The sequence below is a fragment of the Ranitomeya variabilis genome, chromosome 3 (assembly GCF_051348905.1).
Source record: "Ranitomeya variabilis isolate aRanVar5 chromosome 3, aRanVar5.hap1, whole genome shotgun sequence".
In the NCBI taxonomy this organism is placed as follows: domain Eukaryota; kingdom Metazoa; phylum Chordata; class Amphibia; order Anura; family Dendrobatidae; genus Ranitomeya; species Ranitomeya variabilis.
In genome coordinates this window covers 661,311,994-661,331,278 of record NC_135234.1, presented here as the reverse complement: position 1 = coordinate 661,331,278, position 19,285 = coordinate 661,311,994, and the positions used below count along the sequence as shown (strand labels likewise).

Sequence of the window (19,285 nt, the reverse complement as noted above, 5' to 3'; positions counted from 1 at the left end):
AGTAGATTGTCCACGTATTGTAGCAGGGTTACTTCTGCATGTTCTGTGACCCAGCTGGTGAGGACTGTGGACATTGCTTTGGTGAACTGTGAAGGGCTGTTCTGGGGCCACTGTGGCATCACTGTCTATGTGTGGTGTCCCCCCTGGTGCGTTAAGGCAAACAGGAACTGGTCTTCTGGATGAAGGGTAACACTGGAGAAAGCATTAGCCAGGTTGGTCACTGTGAACACTTTTGCTGTGGCAGGCACATTTGAGAGCAGAGTGTGCGGATTCGGCATAAATGCAGTTTCAAACACCGTGGCCTCATTCACAGCTCTCACGTCATGTACCATTCTGAACTTGGCTGGCTCTCCTTTTACAGTCTTTTTCTTGACCGGGAAAAGCGGGGTACTGCAAGGCGATGTGCAAGGAACAATGATTCCTATTTCCAGGTAGACCTTCAATTGGTCAGAGGCAGCTTGACTCTAGGCCTTACGAGGATACGGGGTACCTGGCTTGAGCGATACCCGCACCGGGGCAACTTGAAGTTTTCCCACATCTTGGGGTCCCTTAGACCATAGACTTTCTGGTACTACGTCCACTACCTCCTTGGGTAGGCCTCATCGGTTGTTTAAGGTTCTTGTAGGGCCGCCAGCATGACTCTTCTTGGGTCAGGGATGAAGAAAGTGTCATGGACCCATTTTCCTGGAACACTGTGGTTGCCTTCAGCTTCTGCAGTAGGTTCGCTCCCAGCAGGTTGGGTGGCAGGTCCCTGACACCACAAACTGGGACATGATAAAGTGTCCTGGCTGAGTGCACACGCTCAGAGGCTTTGTAAGCTGAGAATGTCTGACTTGACCATCAATGCCCATGCGAGACACAGAGGATTCTGATAGGCAGGTGGGATCAGCGAGTTCCACAGGTGTCATCACACTTCTGGCTGCACCGGTGTGCAGAAGAAAAGATCTGACAACGCCATCCACTTTCAGGGTAATTTGAGGTATTGGTCCTGCAGATGGGGTTTTACATGTCAGGAGCGTAGTGTCTTGCGGACCTGGCTTGCTTGCCTCTGTCCTATGGACGGGGTACTTCACTGCTTTCTGCACTTCTTCCTTGACCTCTTTCTCTGGACCAACTCCTGGGTTGCATGGGTGCTCTGCACTGGTTCCGGAAATGGCCAAATTTGCCACATATGCAACACTTGACACATCTTCTGTCTTCGTAGGGTGGTTGCGCTTCCAGGTCAGTGGTCACCATGAGAGGGGCTGTCTACTGCACCCCTGGTTGGGACTCAATCCCTTTGGCTACTGTGGACAACGGCATGATGGGCACTATAGCGGCGGCGGGGTCCGGCCTGCTGATTGAAGCTGCGGTGGTAAGGTGGGGCCTGCAGGTGCGTCCATGGTGAGGCACGGGGGTGCCATTAGACCGGTGGCTGCACCCAACCCAAGGTCTTGGGGCATTACAGGGGCTGCGGCTGCATCTGCCATCACTTCCTCCCCCTCGCTCTGACATAGCTTCTCCCCTTTGCTAACCTTATTGAGGTCGGTGTCTCCTCTCCGGAGTCTGCAGCGGTTCTTCCGGTGTGTCGCTCGGCACTTTGCAGCATCTTCACTTTGCAGCGTCTTCACCTCTGGCTCCCCTTCCGGCGTTCTCAGCAGCACGTGTTGTGATTTTGCTTTTTGCTCCCTCTAGTGGTCATTAGTGATTTGACTCTGGAGCTTCTGTCTTTTCCTATATCCTCACCTGGGCCGTTAGTTCAGGGGCGTTGCTATATAAGCTCCCTGGACCTTCAGTTCAATGCCTGGCATCGTTGAAATCAGAGCTAATCTGTTGTGCTCTTGTCCTATGATCCGGGTTCCTGTATTTCAAGCTAAGTCTGCTTCCTTGCTTTTTGCTTTTGTTTTGTTTGGTATTTTTGTCCAGCTTGTTCCAATTTGTATCCTGACCTTTGCTGGAAGCTCTAGGGGGCTGGTGTTCTCCCCCCGGACCGTTAGACGGTTCGGGGGTTCTTGAATCTCCAGCGTGGATTTTTATAGGGTTTTTGTTGACCAGATAAGTTATCTTGCTATATTCTGCTATTAGTAAGCTGGCCTCTCTTTGCTGAACCTGGTTCATTTCTGTGTTTGTCATTTCCTCTTACCTCACCGTTATTATTTGTGGGGGGCTTGTATCTTGCTTTGGGGTCCCTTTCTCTGGAGGCAAGAGAGGTCTTTGTTTTCTTCTCCTAGGGGTAGTTAGATTCTCCGGCTGGCGCGAGTCATCTAGCGATCACCGTAGGCATGATCCCCGGCTACTTCTAGTGTTGGCGTTAGGAGTAGCTATTTGGTCAACCCAGTTACCACAGCCCTATGAGCTGGATTTTTGAATCTCGCAGACTTACACGTTCCTCTGAGACCCTGTCCACTGGGGTCATAACAGTATGCCAGGCCAGTATTAAATGTTTAATGCATTGCAGAAGTGGGATTATAAGAAAGAAAATTTTGAGGTTTTTTTTTTCCCTCTCTCATTTTTTTTTTTTTTTCCCCTTTACCTCAGAGTGGCTTAAGCTTGCTGCAGACATGAATGTCCAGACCTTGATTACAAGTGTGGACCAGCTTGCCGCTCGTGTGCAGGGTATACAAGATTATGTTACCAGAAATCCTAGGTCTGAACCCAAGATTCCGATTCCTGAACTGTTTTCAGGAGACCGATTTAAGTTTAGGAATTTCAGGAATAATTGTAAATTGTTTTTGTCCCTGAAACCTTGTTCGTCTGGAGACTCTGCTCAACAAGTAAAAATTGTTATTTCATTCTTACGGGGTGACCCTCAAGATTGGGCTTTTTCGTTGGCGCCAGGAGATCCGGCATTGGCTGATATTGATGCGTTTTTTCTGGCGCTCGGTTTACTTTATGAGGAACCCAATCTTGAGATTCAGGCAGAGAAAGCCTTGCTGGCTATGTCTCAGGGCCAGGACGAGGCTGAGGTGTATTGCCAAAAATTTCGGAAATGGTCCGTGCTGACACATTGGAACGAGTGTGCACTGGCCGCTAATTTTAGAAATGGCCTTTCTGAGGCCATTAAGAATGTTATGGTGGGTTTTCCCATTCCCACAGGTCTGAATGATACCATGTCCCTGGCTATTCAAATTGACCGGCGGTTGCGGGAGCGCAAAACCGCAAATTCCCTCATGTTGTTGTCTGAACAGACACCTGATGTGATGCAATGTGATAGAAAAACCGCAAATTCCCTCATGGTGTTGTCTGAACGGACACCTGATTTGATGCAATGTGATAGAATCCTGACTAGAAATGAGAGGAAAATTCATAGACGCCGGAATGGCTTGTGCTACTACTGTGGTGATTCTACACATGTTATTTCAGCATGCTCTAAACGTATATCTAAGGTTGTTAGTCCTGTCACCGTTGGTAATTTGCATCCTAAGTTTATTCTGTCTGTAACTTTGATTTGCTCACTGTCATCTTATCCTGTCATGGCGTTTGTAGATTCAGGTGCTGCCCTGAGTCTTATGGATCTTTCATTTGCTAAGCGCTGTGGTTTTATTCTTGAACCATTATAAAAACCTATCCCTCTTAGGGGTATTGATGCTACGCCATTAGCAGAAAATAAACCGCAGTATTGGACACAGGTTACCATGTGCATGACTCCTGAACACCGCGAGGTGATACGTTTTCTCGTTCTACATAAAATGCATGATTTGGTTGTTTTGGGGCTGCCATGGTTACAGACCCATAATCCAGTCCTTGACTGGAAGGCTATGTCAGTGTCTAGTTGGGGCTGTCGTGGTATTCATGAGGATTCCCTGCCTGTGTCTATTGCTTCTTCTACGCCTTCGGAAGTTCCTGAGTATTTGTCTGATTATCAGGATGTCTTTAGCGAGTCCAGGTCCAGTGCATTGCCTCCTCATAGGGAATGTGACTGTGCAATAGATTTGATTCCAGGCAGTAAATTTCCTAAGGGAAGACTGTTTAATCTGTCGATACCTGAACATACCGCTATGCGTTCATATATCAAGGAGTCTCTGGAGAAAGGACACATCCGTCCGTCTTCTTCCCCTCTTGGTGCGGGATTCTTTTTTGTGGCTAAAAAGGACGGATCTTTGAGGCCTTGTATTGACTATCGGCTTTTAAATAAGATCACTGTCAAATTTCAGTATCCTTTGCCGCTGTTGTCTGACTTGTTTGCCCGGATTAAAGGTGCCAAGTGGATTACCAAGATAGACCTTCGTGGTGCGTACAACCTTGTGCGCATTAAGCAAGGGGATGAATGGAAAACCGCATTCAATACGCCCGAAGGTCATTTTGAGTACTTGGTGATGCCTTTTGGGCTCTCTAATGCCCCTTCAGTTTTTCAGTCCTTTATGCATGACATTTTCCGGAACTATCTGGATACATTTTTGATCGTTTATCTGGATGATATTCTGGTTTTTTCTGATAATTGGGACTCGCATGTGGAGCAGGTCAGGATGGTCTTTAAAATTTTGCGTGAAAATTCTTTGTTTGTCAAGGGCTCAAAGTGTCTTTTTGGTGTACAGAAGGTTCCCTTTTTGGGGTTCATTTTTTCCCCTTCTGCTGTGGAGATGGACCCAGTCAAGGTCCGAGCTATTCTTGATTGGACTCAGCCCTCGTCAGTTAAGAGTCTTCAGAAGTTCTTGGGTTTCGCTAACTTCTACCGTCGTTTTATCGCTAACTTTTCTAGCATTGTGAAACCTTTGACGGATATGACCAAGAAGGGCTCCGATGTGGTTAATTGGGCTCCTGCTGCCATGGAGGCTTTCCAGGAGTTGAAACGTCGGTTTACTTCGGCGCCTGTTTTGTGCCAGCCTGATGTCTCGCTTCCCTTTCAGGTTGAGGTGGATGCTTCAGAGATTGGAGCAGGGGCCGTTTTGTCGCAGAGAGGCCCTGGTTGCTCTGTTATGAGACCTTGCGCCTTTTTCTCTAGGAAATTTTCGCCTGCGGAGCAAAATTATGATGTGGGCAATCGGGAGTTGTTGGCCATGAAATGGGCATTTGAGGAGTGGCGTCATTGGCTCGAGGGTGCTAAGCATCGTGTGGTGGTCTTGACTGATCACAAAAATCTGATGTATCTCGAGTCTGCTAAACGCCTGAATCCTAGACAGGCCCGCTGGTCATTGTTTTTCTCCCGTTTTGACTTTGTTGTCTCGTATTTACCAGGTTCAAAAAATGTGAAGGCCGATGCTCTTTCCAGGAGCTTTGTGCCTGATGCTCCTGGAGTCGCTGAACCTGTTGGTATTCTTAAGGATGGTATTATCTTGTCAGCTATTTCTCCAGATCTGCGACGTGTGTTGCAGAGATTTCATGCTGATAGGCCTGATTCTTGTCCACCTGACAGACTGTTTGTGCCTGATAAGTGGACCAGCAGAGTCATTTCCGAGGTTCATTCCTCGGTGTTGGCAGGTCACCCAGGAATTTTTGGCACCAGAGATCTGGTGGCCAGATCCTTTTGGTGGCCTTCCTTGTCTAGGGATGTGCGGTCATTTGTACAGTCCTGTGGGACTTGTGCTCGAGCTAAGCCTTGCTGTTCTCGTGCCAGCGGGTTGCTCTTGCCCTTGCCTGTCCCTAAGAGACCTTGGACACATATCTCCATGGATTTCATTTCTGATCTTCCGGTGTCTCAAGGCATGTCTGTTATCTGGGTGATATGTGATCGCTTCTCCAAGATGGTCCATTTGGTTCCTTTGCCTAAGCTGCCTTCCTCTTCCGATCTGGTTCCTGTGTTTTTCCAGAACGTGGTTCGTTTGCATGGCATCCCTGAGAATATTGTGTCAGACAGAGGATCCCAGTTCGTTTCCAGATTCTGGCGATCCTTTTGTAGTAGGATGGGCATTGACTTGTCGTTTTCGTCTGCTTTCCATCCTCAGACTAATGGACAGACGGAGCGAACTAATCAGACTTTGGAGGCTTATTTGAGGTGTTTTGTCTCTGTTGATCAGGACGATTGGGTGACCTTCTTGCCGTTGGCTGAGTTTGCCCTTAATAATCGGGCTAGTTCCGCCACCTTGGTTTCGCCGTTTTTCTGCAACTCTGGTTTCCACCCTCGTTTTTCTTCGGGTCATGTGGAACCTTCTGACTGCCCTGGGGTGGATTCTGTGGTGGATAGGTTGCAGCGGATCTGGAATCTTGTGGTGGACAACTTGAAGTTGTCACAGGAGAGGGCTCAGCGCTTTGCCAACCGCCGCCGCGGTGTGGGTCCCCGACTACGTGTTGGGGATTTGGTGTGGCTTTCTTCCCGCTTTGTTCCTATGAAGGTTTCCTCTCCCAAATTTAAACCTCGTTTTATTGGTCCTTACAAGATATTGGAAATCCTTAATCCTGTATCCTTTCGCCTGGATCTTCCTGTGTCGTTTGCTATCCACAACGTGTTTCATAGGTCCTTGTTGCGGCGGTACGTTGTGCCTGTGGTTCCTTCTGCTGAGCCTCCTGCTCCGGTGTTGGTTGAGGGCGAGTTGGAGTACGTGGTGGAGAAGATCTTGGATTCTCGTCTCTCCAGGCGGAGGCTTCAGTACCTGGTCAAGTGGAAGGGCTATGGTCAGGAAGATAATTCCTGGGTGGTCGCCTCTGATGTTCATGCGGCCGATTTAGTTCGTGCCTTTCACGCCGCTCGTCCTGATCGCCCTGGTGGTCGTGGTGAGGGTTCGGTGACCCCTCACTAAGGGGGGGGTACTGTTGTGATTTTGCTTTTTGCTCCCTCTAGTGGTCATTAGTGATTTGACTCTGGAGCTTCTGTCTTTTCCTATATCCTCACCTGGGCCGTTAGTTCAGGGGCGTTGCTATATAAGCTCCCTGGACCTTCAGTTCAATGCCTGGCATCGTTGAAATCAGAGCTAATCTGTTGTGCTCTTGTCCTATGATCCGGGTTCCTGTATTTCAAGCTAAGTCTGCTTCCTTGCTTTTTGCTTTTGTTTTGTTTGGTATTTTTGTCCAGCTTGTTCCAATTTGTATCCTGACCTTTGCTGGAAGCTCTAGGGGGCTGGTGTTCTCCCCCCGGACCGTTAGACGGTTCGGGGGTTCTTGAATCTCCAGCGTGGATTTTTATAGGGTTTTTGTTGACCAGATAAGTTATCTTGCTATATTCTGCTATTAGTAAGCTGGCCTCTCTTTGCTGAACCTGGTTCATTTCTGTGTTTGTCATTTCCTCTTACCTCACCGTTATTATTTGTGGGGGGCTTGTATCTTGCTTTGGGGTCCCTTTCTCTGGAGGCAAGAGAGGTCTTTGTTTTCTTCTCCTAGGGGTAGTTAGATTCTCCGGCTGGCGCGAGTCATCTAGCGATCACCGTAGGCATGATCCCCGGCTACTTCTAGTGTTGGCGTTAGGAGTAGCTATTTGGTCAACCCAGTTACCACAGCCCTATGAGCTGGATTTTTGAATCTCGCAGACTTACACGTTCCTCTGAGACCCTGTCCACTGGGGTCATAACAAGCACGGCAGTTTTGGCGACAATTGGCAACAGTCTCCTAGGCGCACATAACCCGTTTTGCTGGGTCAGTCCACTGCCATTGACCTGTTCTCGGGCCTAGCCACTATCAGTGGCTTCCTGATTGGCTGTCTCTGTCCATGCACAAAGGCCTGTGCCAACATTTGCCTGTGTATCTGGTCATGAATGGTGAAGCCCAAGTCTTGGAAAACTAGCATTACTCTGCCATGAAACTTCTTTACAGACTCTGTCTTGTCTTGGCTCATGTCATGTAAGCTGAGGGCTTGTCCTGCCAATCTGCCTTTGGCCCACTCTCTGAGCTGTTCACTTAGCTGTGGCCCTGACTCCCAAGCATGTACATCTAATTCTGCTGGAAGTTCGAATTGTTCCTTCATGATTGGCCAGAGTGCATCACCTGCTTCTATTTCCATTCATGGCCCAGAGATCATTCCAGGAGGCTGCATATGTTCGCTAGTTCTGCTACATTCTTCGGTAAAATGGCATGGGATGCATCCCTGGGTCTGGAAGATTGTCACCTGACTTGAAATGCAGTGCACATAGTGTAATGGTGGTGCCTCTATCTGCCCCTGCATTCTTGGTGCCTGTGGGTTTCTTTTTCTAGTACTGGACAGCATGTATGATGTTCCCTCTTCATCCTCATCAGAGGAATAGTTGTGATAGCGTGTACTGGGGTCATACACTGGCTGATATTGGACTTAGAAGTTGCCTTTTTATGTGAGAATGTCTCCCCCCTTGCTGAAGCTGTGATGGGTTAGGCTTATAGTTCCATGTTGGTGTGAATGTAGGCAGCTCTGACCGGTGCTGAAATTGTACATTATCAACAAATGGTGATGTCAGTACTCCCCCCTCTGCACCCAGGGCTGAGCTGTCTGCTGCCTGATGTGTCTGGGGGCTGCCCAATGCAGGGGGGGATTTTCACCTTCTTTCCCCGATATCACAACTGGCAATTGCTGGACTGTGCCAGGGACATAGAAGGGGAACCTTGTGCTGTAAGCACCACATTGTTTCAATTGGGCGTTGGCCCAGCCGGCAACGAAGAGGAAGAAGAAGGAGGAGGGGTTGATGAGTGAGAAAAAGGAATAGAAGGAGGAGAGAGAGAATGTGGAGATGAGTGAAGGAGGAAAGAGGTGCGGAGAAGGAGAATGAGGAGATAGAGAGAGACAGAAAGGTGGAGAATCAGGGTGTGCGAAGGAGGTGGAGAGGGAAGAAGATGAAACAGGAGGATTGGTTGAAGGGAGTGGAGAAGAAACAGGTGGAGAAGATAGGTGTGGTGGGGGAGTGGAGAAGGAGGAGAGAGAGGGTGAGGAAAAAAAGGAGGAAACAGATGTGGAGGAAAGAGATAGAGAAGAGAAAAGTGTGGAGAAAGAGGAGAGGAAAGGAGAGTGAGAGAGAAGGAGGAGAGAAAGAGTGACAGAGAAAAAGGATGATAGAGAAGAACAACAAGAACAATAGAGAGGAGCAATGATGCCTTCTCCCTGTAGGGAGGGACGGGGCGTGCCACATACTGTGCAAAAACTCCCTATACCATGGATTCTGCTGAGAGCAGACTGCGCAGATCCAATATCTCCCATCTTATACACACAAAAAATCACTTCCTGGTTTGCTCACATATCTTTCTGTACCACCAAAACGATGTAAGCTCTGCTGCTACTTCATACCATGTATTAGTATTCAGCCATTTAACATCAGCTAAGTTCCCTTATTTTCCTTTCTACGTCATGCCATTCCGCAGCTTGAAGTCTGCCATTCTTATGAATTTCACATACTTTATACCTTCCAAAATTCTTCACATACTTAACACCTTCATGTTCTGCCACTATCTGGGGGGCCGATTGCTCTCCAGGAAGTAAAAGACTCTCCTGTTCCTTGGCTACTATTTCCCATGGCAAAAACCAAAATAAAAAAAACAAATAAAAAAAAAATAGAAAAAACAGCAAAAACTTCTAAAAAATAAGTATATAAAAACTCCAAAAACCCAAAAAGAACAGAAAACCATCAAAAACCTGGTACACGATCAAAAACTCAAAATTTTGATACAAAAGGAAAAAACAACTTTTTTAAAAAAGTAAAAGGTAAAGAGATTGAAGGAAAACTTTGGAAAACTTAATAAAAAAAAAAACTTAAAAAACTTTAAAAATATAAAAAACCAGAATAAAGACCTTCAAAAGAGTAAAAAGTTAAAAAAAAAACCAGCAATTTTTTTTCCTTCTCTATGCGCTCAACGCAGTCAGAGACACACTTCCCCTTTTCTTATGCCGCTGTATCCAATGTCTAAAATCACATATCTGAGAACAAGTATGTCACAGCAAAAATGATAGATAGCACTTAGTTTCATTTCTTCACAAATAGCTACACCATAGTCTGCATTGCAGAAACAGCCAGGAAAAAATAAAAAGAAAAACAGATGTGACAGCGTGATTTACAATGGATATATCTCTGCTAGCAGAGTGGAAAAGGGGACGTTCAGAAAAGAAAAAAAAAAATCTTTCTTTTACAATTGTATGCACTTAAAGCAGCGATACATGACTCAAATAGAAACAGATGCAGACGTCCGGGAGATTATTATTCTGTGACACGTGCAGGTTGTGCTGGGAACAGACTACTGCCAATCGCACTGGGCACACCTGTGCCCGGGCCGCCTGAGTGAAAAACACAACAAGCGGGAAATCTACCACCCCGGTCCGGTCGTCCTGACTGGCTCGCCGTCACTACGGGAATCTGCAGTAGCCCTCCAAGTTATCACTACCCGAGCCTGGAACATGGGACTACCTGCCCCAGGACTATGCACGGGAATCCTGCAATAACTTATCGAGCGATTTGACCTCCTGCGGTCTGTTACCCAGCAACCACAAGCAAAACAGTCAGCGTTCCTTCTTTTCTCCCGGATCTCACACAAACATGGAACACATACACGGCACACAGCAGACACCTTGACTTATATCCCAGGGTTTGGATACGGGCTTGGACTTTTTACACTACCTGGCAATGTGGTGGTGACCACACCTGACCGGCAAGAGGTATAGACCAGGACTGGGCACAGGGGACTTTCAGGTAAGATGATAACATTTTCTTACCTTACTTATGGAGCTGCGCAGTCTCCGTCCCGTGAACCAAGGCCGTGGCCAACACCTCCATCTCTCCGGTCAGCAGGGTCCCGTGTGTTTCGTCCATGCCTCACGGTAGGCGCCATTTGTCATGGAAATTTGGTTTGGATAAATTTATCCCTGTGAGTGCTGCGGCCGTTCCCAATAAGACTGAGTATTTTGAGCGCTCATCAAGAATGGACTGTACACCATTGTGACAGAAAAGAATTCCATCAATACTGATACTTTATTGTACATACATAGTTTTATAATTGCATATAGAAAGGAGTGGTTAGAGGTTGTTAGGGGTGGTTAGTTAATTACCATATTGTCTAGCTATTATTTCATTGGCTGACTGAGTACATAATGTATTTAACTGAGTACATGGCATATTCTGACTGAGGTCTACCTGGCAACAAGCTGATTTAGCACTCTTGGACGTAGCTGTCACCCTTATCCTGCTATTTCAGCAAGACTTAGCGATATTCTAGACATTACTTCAGGACATCTGGCCTAAGTTCCTGTTTTTAGGTGTCTGAAACATACTGGAAAGTACCAAGAACCATCTGGCCTAGCTCATGTGGTTAAGTTGAGCAATTGATTATAAACTAGCTGAGTATATAGATATATATATTTGTCTTTATGTAAGTATATATGATTTAAAGGAGTATACATGCAAGTGAGATCTATATGATATATATATTTCTATCGCGTAAATAAAACTGAAACTGCCCCCCAAAAAGGTTAATTTTTGGATGGCTTTTAATAGCTATTGCTTCTCTTTTCGAACAGCAAACCTATTCCCAAAGAAAAGGATAATTTTTGGAAGGCTTGTTAAAGGGAATCTGTCACCTGTTTTTTGCCCTATAAGCTGCGGCCACCGCCATCAGGGGCTTATCTACAGCATTCTGTAATGCTGTAGATAAGCCCCCGATGTCACCTGAAAGATAAGAAAACAAGTTAGATTATACTCACTCATACTTGCGCAGGCGCCAGGAAAGGTCAGAGAGGCCCGGCGCCTGCGCACTGCAGTACTTTGCTCTGCCCTCAACAGGGCAGATAAAGTACGCCTGCACAGGAGCGCGGCACAAAGCAAGCAGGATGACGACATCGAATGAAGATAGGAGGCGACAGACCCGGACCGCGACGCCCATCGGACCGGACCGCCCCTGGGTGAGTATAAATCTAACTTGTTTTTCTTATCTTTCAGGATACATCGGGGGCTTATCTACAGCATTACAGAATGCTGTAGATAAGCCCCTGATGGCCATGGCCGCAGCTTATAGGCCAAAAATGGGGTAACATATGCCCTTTAAAAAGCCATAGCTTTTTCATTTTTAAAACAACAGACTCGTTGCTACTACCCAAACAGGGTTTTTTTTTGGACCATTGTTAGTCATAAGCCAATGGCACTTTTGGTGCCATAGTATCTGCGCCCAAAAATGTATACTTTTTTTTACAATTTTTGCATTTTACAGCATGAAAATCTGTCAGTGTGATGTGTTATTAAAATGTTCTTAAATAGGATGTAGGTTACCACTGTTTACTATTCGTTTCCCAATAGCCATATATGTTGAGGTCACTTTGACATTATATGGCTGTGTTTGTGTTAAAGAGCTTAGAATGGGTTCTGTATAGTCCTAGTAGTCCTCAGAGTGTTATATACATCTTTCAGAGGGTTGGAGGTTTGTAGTATTGCAAATCGCTGGAAATCTAATTTTGGGGAGAAATTTGTTGAGGCTTGAGGAGTCGAATTTCAAAAGATTCGCTCATGTCTATCACCAGAGTTGAGGACCAGTCACCTGCTTGGTGTCCTCTTTTAAATTCCTGTGACTGCTCCCCCTCTGCTGGCCATTAGGTGCAGTGCAGCAAAGATAACTTGTGGCCCTCTACTGGCCATTATCATCGGTGCAGCTAAGCCAAAAACAATCAACAAGCTCATCCTCCTGTGACAGTACAATGCTAAACTCCGCTAATTCCACTTCCACGACTCCTCACTGCTCTCCTTATGTGACACCTCTCCACTGCTGACACATAGCGAGGAGGATTGTGGATATCTAGTGAGTCTGCTTAACCAGTGAATGGGGAACTTCAGGCCAATGCATGATGGCACAGATGCTGCTTTCCTTATGATATATTTTGAAGCTTCACATATTCACATACATTACTGATTATGAAAAGAAAAAAAATAATAATAAAAGGGATACAAGTTCTATTACCTGCGGAATATGTTAGCGCTATATAAAAATAAAGATTATTATTATTATTACCTATATAAACAGGGACTTTGTTATAAATTCAAATATATGTTACTTTTATATGTTACTATGTTCTTTTGGATTTTATGGTTTTATGTTATAGTATGGCTCTGTTACATTCTTTATGCATGCAGTTTGATTTAGTACTTCACCTTGCAATAATTATATTAATTTTACCTTTTAGGTCACGCAACAGCCAAAATATGAAGACAACATCTATATGTACATTTATTTCGTCATTTTTATCATCTTTGGCTCTTTCTTCACTCTTAATTTATTCATTGGTGTCATCATTGACAACTTCAATCAACAAAAGAAAAAGATAAGTATTTGGATTGTGTACTTTGTTGGTTGTTTAATTAGTTATAAGTATATACGTGTAGTTTATAAAAAGTTTTGTGCAATACCCAAGAGGTAGTTATCTATATTAAACTTGTTTATATGTGGTAGTCCTGTAAGGGCTTCAAAGGGAATATAATGAATAAAATTGCCATCGGCATGGTGGTGCAGTGGTTAGCACAGCAGCCTTGCAGCGCTGGAGTCCTGGGTTCAAACCCCACCTTGGACAACATCTGTAAAGAGTTTGTATGCTCTCCCCGTGTTTGTGTGGGTTTCCTCTGGGTTCTTTGGTTCCCTCTGACAGTCCAAAGACATACTGATAGGGAGTTTAGATTGTGAGCCCCAACAGGGACAGCGATGATAATGTGTGCAACCTGTAAAGTGTTAGCGCTATATAAAAATAAAGATTATTACTGTTAACCAGAGGCGTAGCTAGGGTTTTGCTCGGGGGGGGGGGGGGGGGGCGAAGCTTCTGAGTGGGCCCATAACCAGGTAACCTTCATTACAATTCGGTAACGCACCATAATAGTGGAGGAGTACCTCAGTAGATGACAGTGCTATTACTGAAGATAATCTCTATATAAAGACCAACATGGATATTACCACCATATGGTGACAGTAGTAGATACCAGCCCTACAAAACATATAAGAGATCACAGCACAGCTACAGATAATGACTTACCGCTGACATTCTCTGATCGAATCGTTCACTTTTTCCGTCTTTTCCATCTGGCCCAGACCGATATGACAACTTCTTCCAACCACGACTCGGCTGCAGAGAATACAACAAAGACACGTTAGACTTCTCATATTCCAACCATCACCATCTATTCCCTACCTGCACAAACTCCTCATCCTGCTGATACCCCAAATACTGAGCAGCTGCTGCCGTATGTGTCCCTATTACTGCACCTGCTGTGTTGTTCTCTGTGCCCTCTAAACTATAAAACACCCCTCTATAATATAGTAATACCGGGTGCAAGTGCCCTAGAAAACAGCTCTCACATTTTGCCCCCTAGAAAGTAATAATGCACTCTGTATGCCCCTTTGATAGTCACAGTATCCTGAGATCCCGTATAATAAGAAGTGCCCACTTTACATTTAATAATGTCCCAAGTCTCCCCCCCGTACAGCTGCCGTATACACAGTATAATGCCCCCTCACTGTATAGTACCATCCACACAGTATACTGACCCCTTAGTAGTTCCCAAACTGTTTGATGGCTCCAACACTGAATTATGGCCCATTCACTATAATCTCCACACTGTATGATGGCCCACTAAATGGCCTCCATATAGTATAATGCACCAGATCATCCTAAATATAGTATAATGCTCTCCCCATAGGTCTCCATATAGTATAATGCACTCCCCATAAGCCTCCATATAGTATAATGCACTTCCCATAAGCCTCCATATAGTATAATGCACTCCCCATAGGACTCTATATTGTATAATGCACCCCCCATAGGCAGACTATAGCACAAGACAGCACCCCCATAGGCAGACCCTGTAGCATAAGACAGCACCCCATAGGCAGACCCTGTAGTATAAGACAGCACCCCATAGGCAGACCCTGTAGCATAAGGCAGCACCCCCATAGGCAGATCCTGAAGTATAAGGCAGCAACCCATAGGCAGATCTTGACGTATAAGGCAGCACCCCTATAGGCAGATCCTGACGTATAAGGTAGCCCCCCCCATAGGCAGATCCTGATGTATAAGGCAGCCCCCCTATAGGCAGATCCTGAAGTATAAGGCAGCCCCCCTATAGGCAGATCCTGAAGTATAAGGCAGCCCCCCATAGGCAGATCCTGAAGTATAAGGCAGCCACCCTATAGGCAGATCCTGAAGTATAAGGCAGCCCCCTATAGGCAGATCCTGAAGTATAAGGCAGACCCCCTATAGGCAGATCCTGAAGTATAAGGCAGACCCCCTATAGGCAGATCCTGAAGTATAAGGCAGCCCCCCATAGGCAGATCCTGATGTATAAGGCAGCCCCCCCCATAGGCAGATCCTGACGTTTAAGGCAGACCCCCATAGGCAGATCCTGACGTATAGGGCAGCCCCCCATAAAAAAACAATAAATAAATACTCAGCTCTCTTCCTCCTCGTTCCAGCGGTGCTCCGACCTGGTTCTGACACCGGGCGGTGACGTCATCGCACCCACTGTCAGCGTCAGTGACGCCAGACGCTGACAGGGGGATGATGGGAGAAGGAGCGCAGCGCTCCTTCCCTCATCAGTGCAATGAGGGGCAGGGAGCCCACTACTGGCACCGGGCCCCCCGCCTGCTCAGGGGCCCCATAGCGGGCGGCAGAGCAGGGAGATCGAATCTCCCTGCTCTGCCGCAGAAGGTAACTGTATCGGCGCGCTGCGCGCACCGATACAGTTACAGTGGCGTAGCTCCGGGTGGGCCCCCCCCCGGTAGCTACGCTACTGATTCTAACCTATAAAGCGTTATTAAAACAGAACGTTTTGTATGCTTTTTTATGGCTAAATTTGTAATGTGTAATTATAGCTTTAATTTGATCATTTTTGCTGATTTCTAACAACGTGGTAAGTTAGATAGACAGATTGGGATATATGAGGGATTCCAGGATGGATAATAATAATGAAACACATATTTATGCTGATTATAACGAGTTTTATGTTTTCTACTTTACTTTGGAGGTCAGGATATCTTCATGACAGAGGAACAGAAAAAGTATTACAATGCTATGAAAAAATTGGGTTCCAAGAAACCACAGAAGCCTATACCCCGGCCACTGGTAAGACAATTGCATATTTGTCCCTTTGTAGTAACTCATACAGAATAAGCTCGGTGGACTCTACAAATATATAGGGATCAACTCTCCAAGTACTCAAAGCAATATGAATAGTAAAAGACAAAGAAGAGTACAAAATATGGCGAGATTCATCAAGAAAGTATTCATTTTTATTAAGATATAGGTCACGAGATAAAGAACATGATTAAAAACATTTAAAAATATACATGATTTAAACTAGGGTGTGTCTATGATAACATAACACCCTACTGATGTGACAAATGGAAAATAGCCACGAAGACAAATCTCCAATGACAAATGTGTTGACAGGACGCCATACATAATAAACCAAAAAATACTGAAACAGGACACAAGATATGTTGTAATTTGTAGTAATTCACAATAAAAGATACATTTTTTTATTTTAATAGAATATTTTTATTTTTTTATGGCCAGCTGAACTCCTGAGTGGTGTAGGGAAGCAGGGATGGACTCGGAGAACCAAGATGGCCAGGTACTGGATAGCAGGAAGATGGATACTGCATAGATGGTAGACAGGACTGGAACTGGAACACGGGAACAGGCCGGGCAGGTTACATGAACACAGGACAGGTGCAGGATCACAGGAGCTGCTTCAGACTGGACGGATGAGGGATGCGGTAACAAGTGCGGACCTGGTGGGACAGGATCAGGACTTGATGTAGGCAGGATGGGATCAGGAGCAGATTCAGACAGGACAGACAGCAGCAGGAGGATGGGCAGGTTCAGATACAGACAGGGTGGACAGGATCAAGAACAGGGAGCACAAGTACAGTGACATTACAACTTAGGCCTCTTTCACACTTCAGTTGTTTGGCGTCAGTCTAAATCCGCCATTTTCCTCAAAAAACTGATCCGTTTTTTTTTTTCGACGGATCCGTTTTTTTCCCCATAGACTTGCATTAGCGACGGATTGTGACGGATGGTCATCCGTTCCATCCGTCATGCGACGGATCCGTCAAAATTTGGCGGACGTCATCTAGACATTGACGGTCATTGCAACGTTTTTTGTCTGCGTTGAAATGGCGGATCGCAACGGATCCGTCGCGTCCGTCATTTCATAGAATGGCCACCTATGGGCGACGGATCCGTTGCGACCGTCATTTCGGCAGATCCGTCGCCCCAATCCGTTTTTTCAATTTTTTTCAATTGCGCATGCTCCAAAAAGTATATACAACCCCCGAGTAACGGATCCGTCAAAAAAACGGATCCGTTACATCCGTTTTTTCAACTATTGTGACGGATCCGTCATTATGTCGGAAGTGACTGACGCCAAAAAACTGAAGTGTGAAAGAAGCCTTAGACAGAAGTGCAAAACCCTAATGGGCTAGAGTTGCTAAGACACCTTCCTATTGAGCAGGGTGCCTTAAATACCTGATGTCTCCCAATCATTGGCTGTGGACATTTTCAGAAGCACACATGCTGTCTCTTTAAGAAGCAGGGAGCGCGCTAAGCATGCTCCCAGGAGACACTGTGTTACCAAGGTTTTATCCCTTGAAGAATTTTGAGTGGTCCTGATAGATTTTTTCATGCTGATTTCAGATTTTTCCTATCACGTAAGGTTTTTGAGAAATGACACAAAATATAATATTCTGTTATAATTCTAAAAACTCATATATGAACTTTTTCTAAAACAGTATATTCTGAATTTTCCACTGAAATAACATAAATCGCTAATCTACACGTATGCAAGCACTTATTATGCGAATTCCGCACAGGCGCAGTGAATCATTTGGCTGACCGTGTACGGAGCATACCACATCTCCTGGGCAGGGGAGGAATCAAAAGACAATACTGACATACTTAGAGCATGGCTGAATGGATCACGACCTTCAATGCCGTTCGCTGTCCCAATGATATGGAGAGAGCAGAGAGATCATGTAACAGATTGCTACTTCTGCCTTACAAATGTAACAGGATATTCAGCCAAGAACAAGAAATCAATAGAATATCCTAATCTTCCTTCAGCCATAAGACCGGTGCCACATGATGAAAGTCTTCATGTTCCAGAAAAGCATCTGACACGGATTATAAACGAAAGTCGTCTGCAAAATACTTTTGAACACTTGCTTTTGCTACTGACATCGATGCACATGTATGTAGTGTCTGGGACGTCATAATGTAGACTATAAACTGTTGTTTCTTAACCCCTTACTGCCAGCTGACGGAATAGTACGTCAGCTGGCAATATCCCCTGCTTTGAGGTGTGCTCCGGCGGTGAGCCCACCTCAAATCCATGACATGTCAGCTGTTTTTAACAGCTGACATGTGCCCGCAATAGGCGCGATCTGCCCGCGCCTATTAAGTAGTTAAATGCCGCTGTCAAACTCTGGCATTTAAATGCACGTACGGAAGCCGGTCCAGAAATACGCGCAGCAACGTCACGTGATCGGGGGTCATCGCTGCATTGCCATCACAACCAGAGGTCTCCTCGAGACCTCTTTGGTTGTTGATGGCAGATTGCTATGAGCACCACCCTGTGGTCGGCGCCCATAGCAAGCCTGTAATTCTGCTGCATAGAGGTGATCTGAGTATCACCTCTATGTAGCAGAGGCGATCGCGCTATGGCAGCTTCTAGCCTCCTATGGAGGCTATTGAAGCGTGCCAAAAGTAAATAAAAAAGTGTTTAAAACTATAAAAGAAATAAAAAACACATAAAAGGTCAAATCACCCCCTTTTCACCCCAATCAAAGTAAAACAATGAAAAAAAAATCTAACCTACACATATTTGGTATTGCCGCGTTCAGAATCGCCCGATCTATCAATAAAATAAAGAATTAACCTGATCGCTAACTGGCGTAGCAATAAAAAAAATCAAAAGGCCAGAATTAGGTTTTTTTGTTCGCTGCGACATTGCATTAAAATGCAATAACGGGCAATCAAAAGAACGTATCTGCACAAATGTGGTATCATTAAAAACGTCAGCTCGGCACGCAAACAATAAGCCTGCAACCAACTCCACATCACAAAAAATGAAGACGCTACCGGTATCGGAAAATTGCACAATTTTTTATTTATTATTTTTTTTTTTTTACTTTAGCTAACTTTGGAATTTTTTTTCACCACTTAGATAAAAGAGAACCTAGACATGTCTGGTGTCTATGAACTCTTAGGCTACTTTCACACTGGCGTTAACTGCATTACGTCGCAATGCGTCGTTTTGCCGAAAAAACGCATCCTGCAAAAGTACTTGCAGGATGCGTTTTTTCTGCATTGACTAACATTAGCGACGCATTTGCGACGCAATGACACACGTCGCAACCGTCGTGCGACGGTTGCGCCGTGCTGTGGCGGACCGTCGGGAGCAAAAAACGTTACATGTAATGTTTTTTGCTCCCGATGGTCCGCTTTTTCCGACCGCGCATG

The 19,285-nt window shown here is 45.5% G+C and overlaps 1 protein-coding gene across 5 annotated transcripts in view; it reads left to right on the top strand.

Moving 5' to 3' along the window:
- SCN8A (sodium voltage-gated channel alpha subunit 8) overlaps nt 1–19,285 on the top strand; it is a 346,005-nt gene that overhangs the window by 313,745 nt on the left and 12,975 nt on the right. For all 5 annotated transcript variants that reach the window (XM_077297856.1, XM_077297855.1, XM_077297858.1 and 2 more), the window contains exons 24-25: nt 12,962–13,099; nt 15,779–15,883. In XM_077297856.1, coding sequence (XP_077153971.1) covers nt 12,962–13,099; nt 15,779–15,883 — 243 coding nt within the window. The remainder of the gene's footprint in view (nt 1–12,961; nt 13,100–15,778; nt 15,884–19,285) is intronic.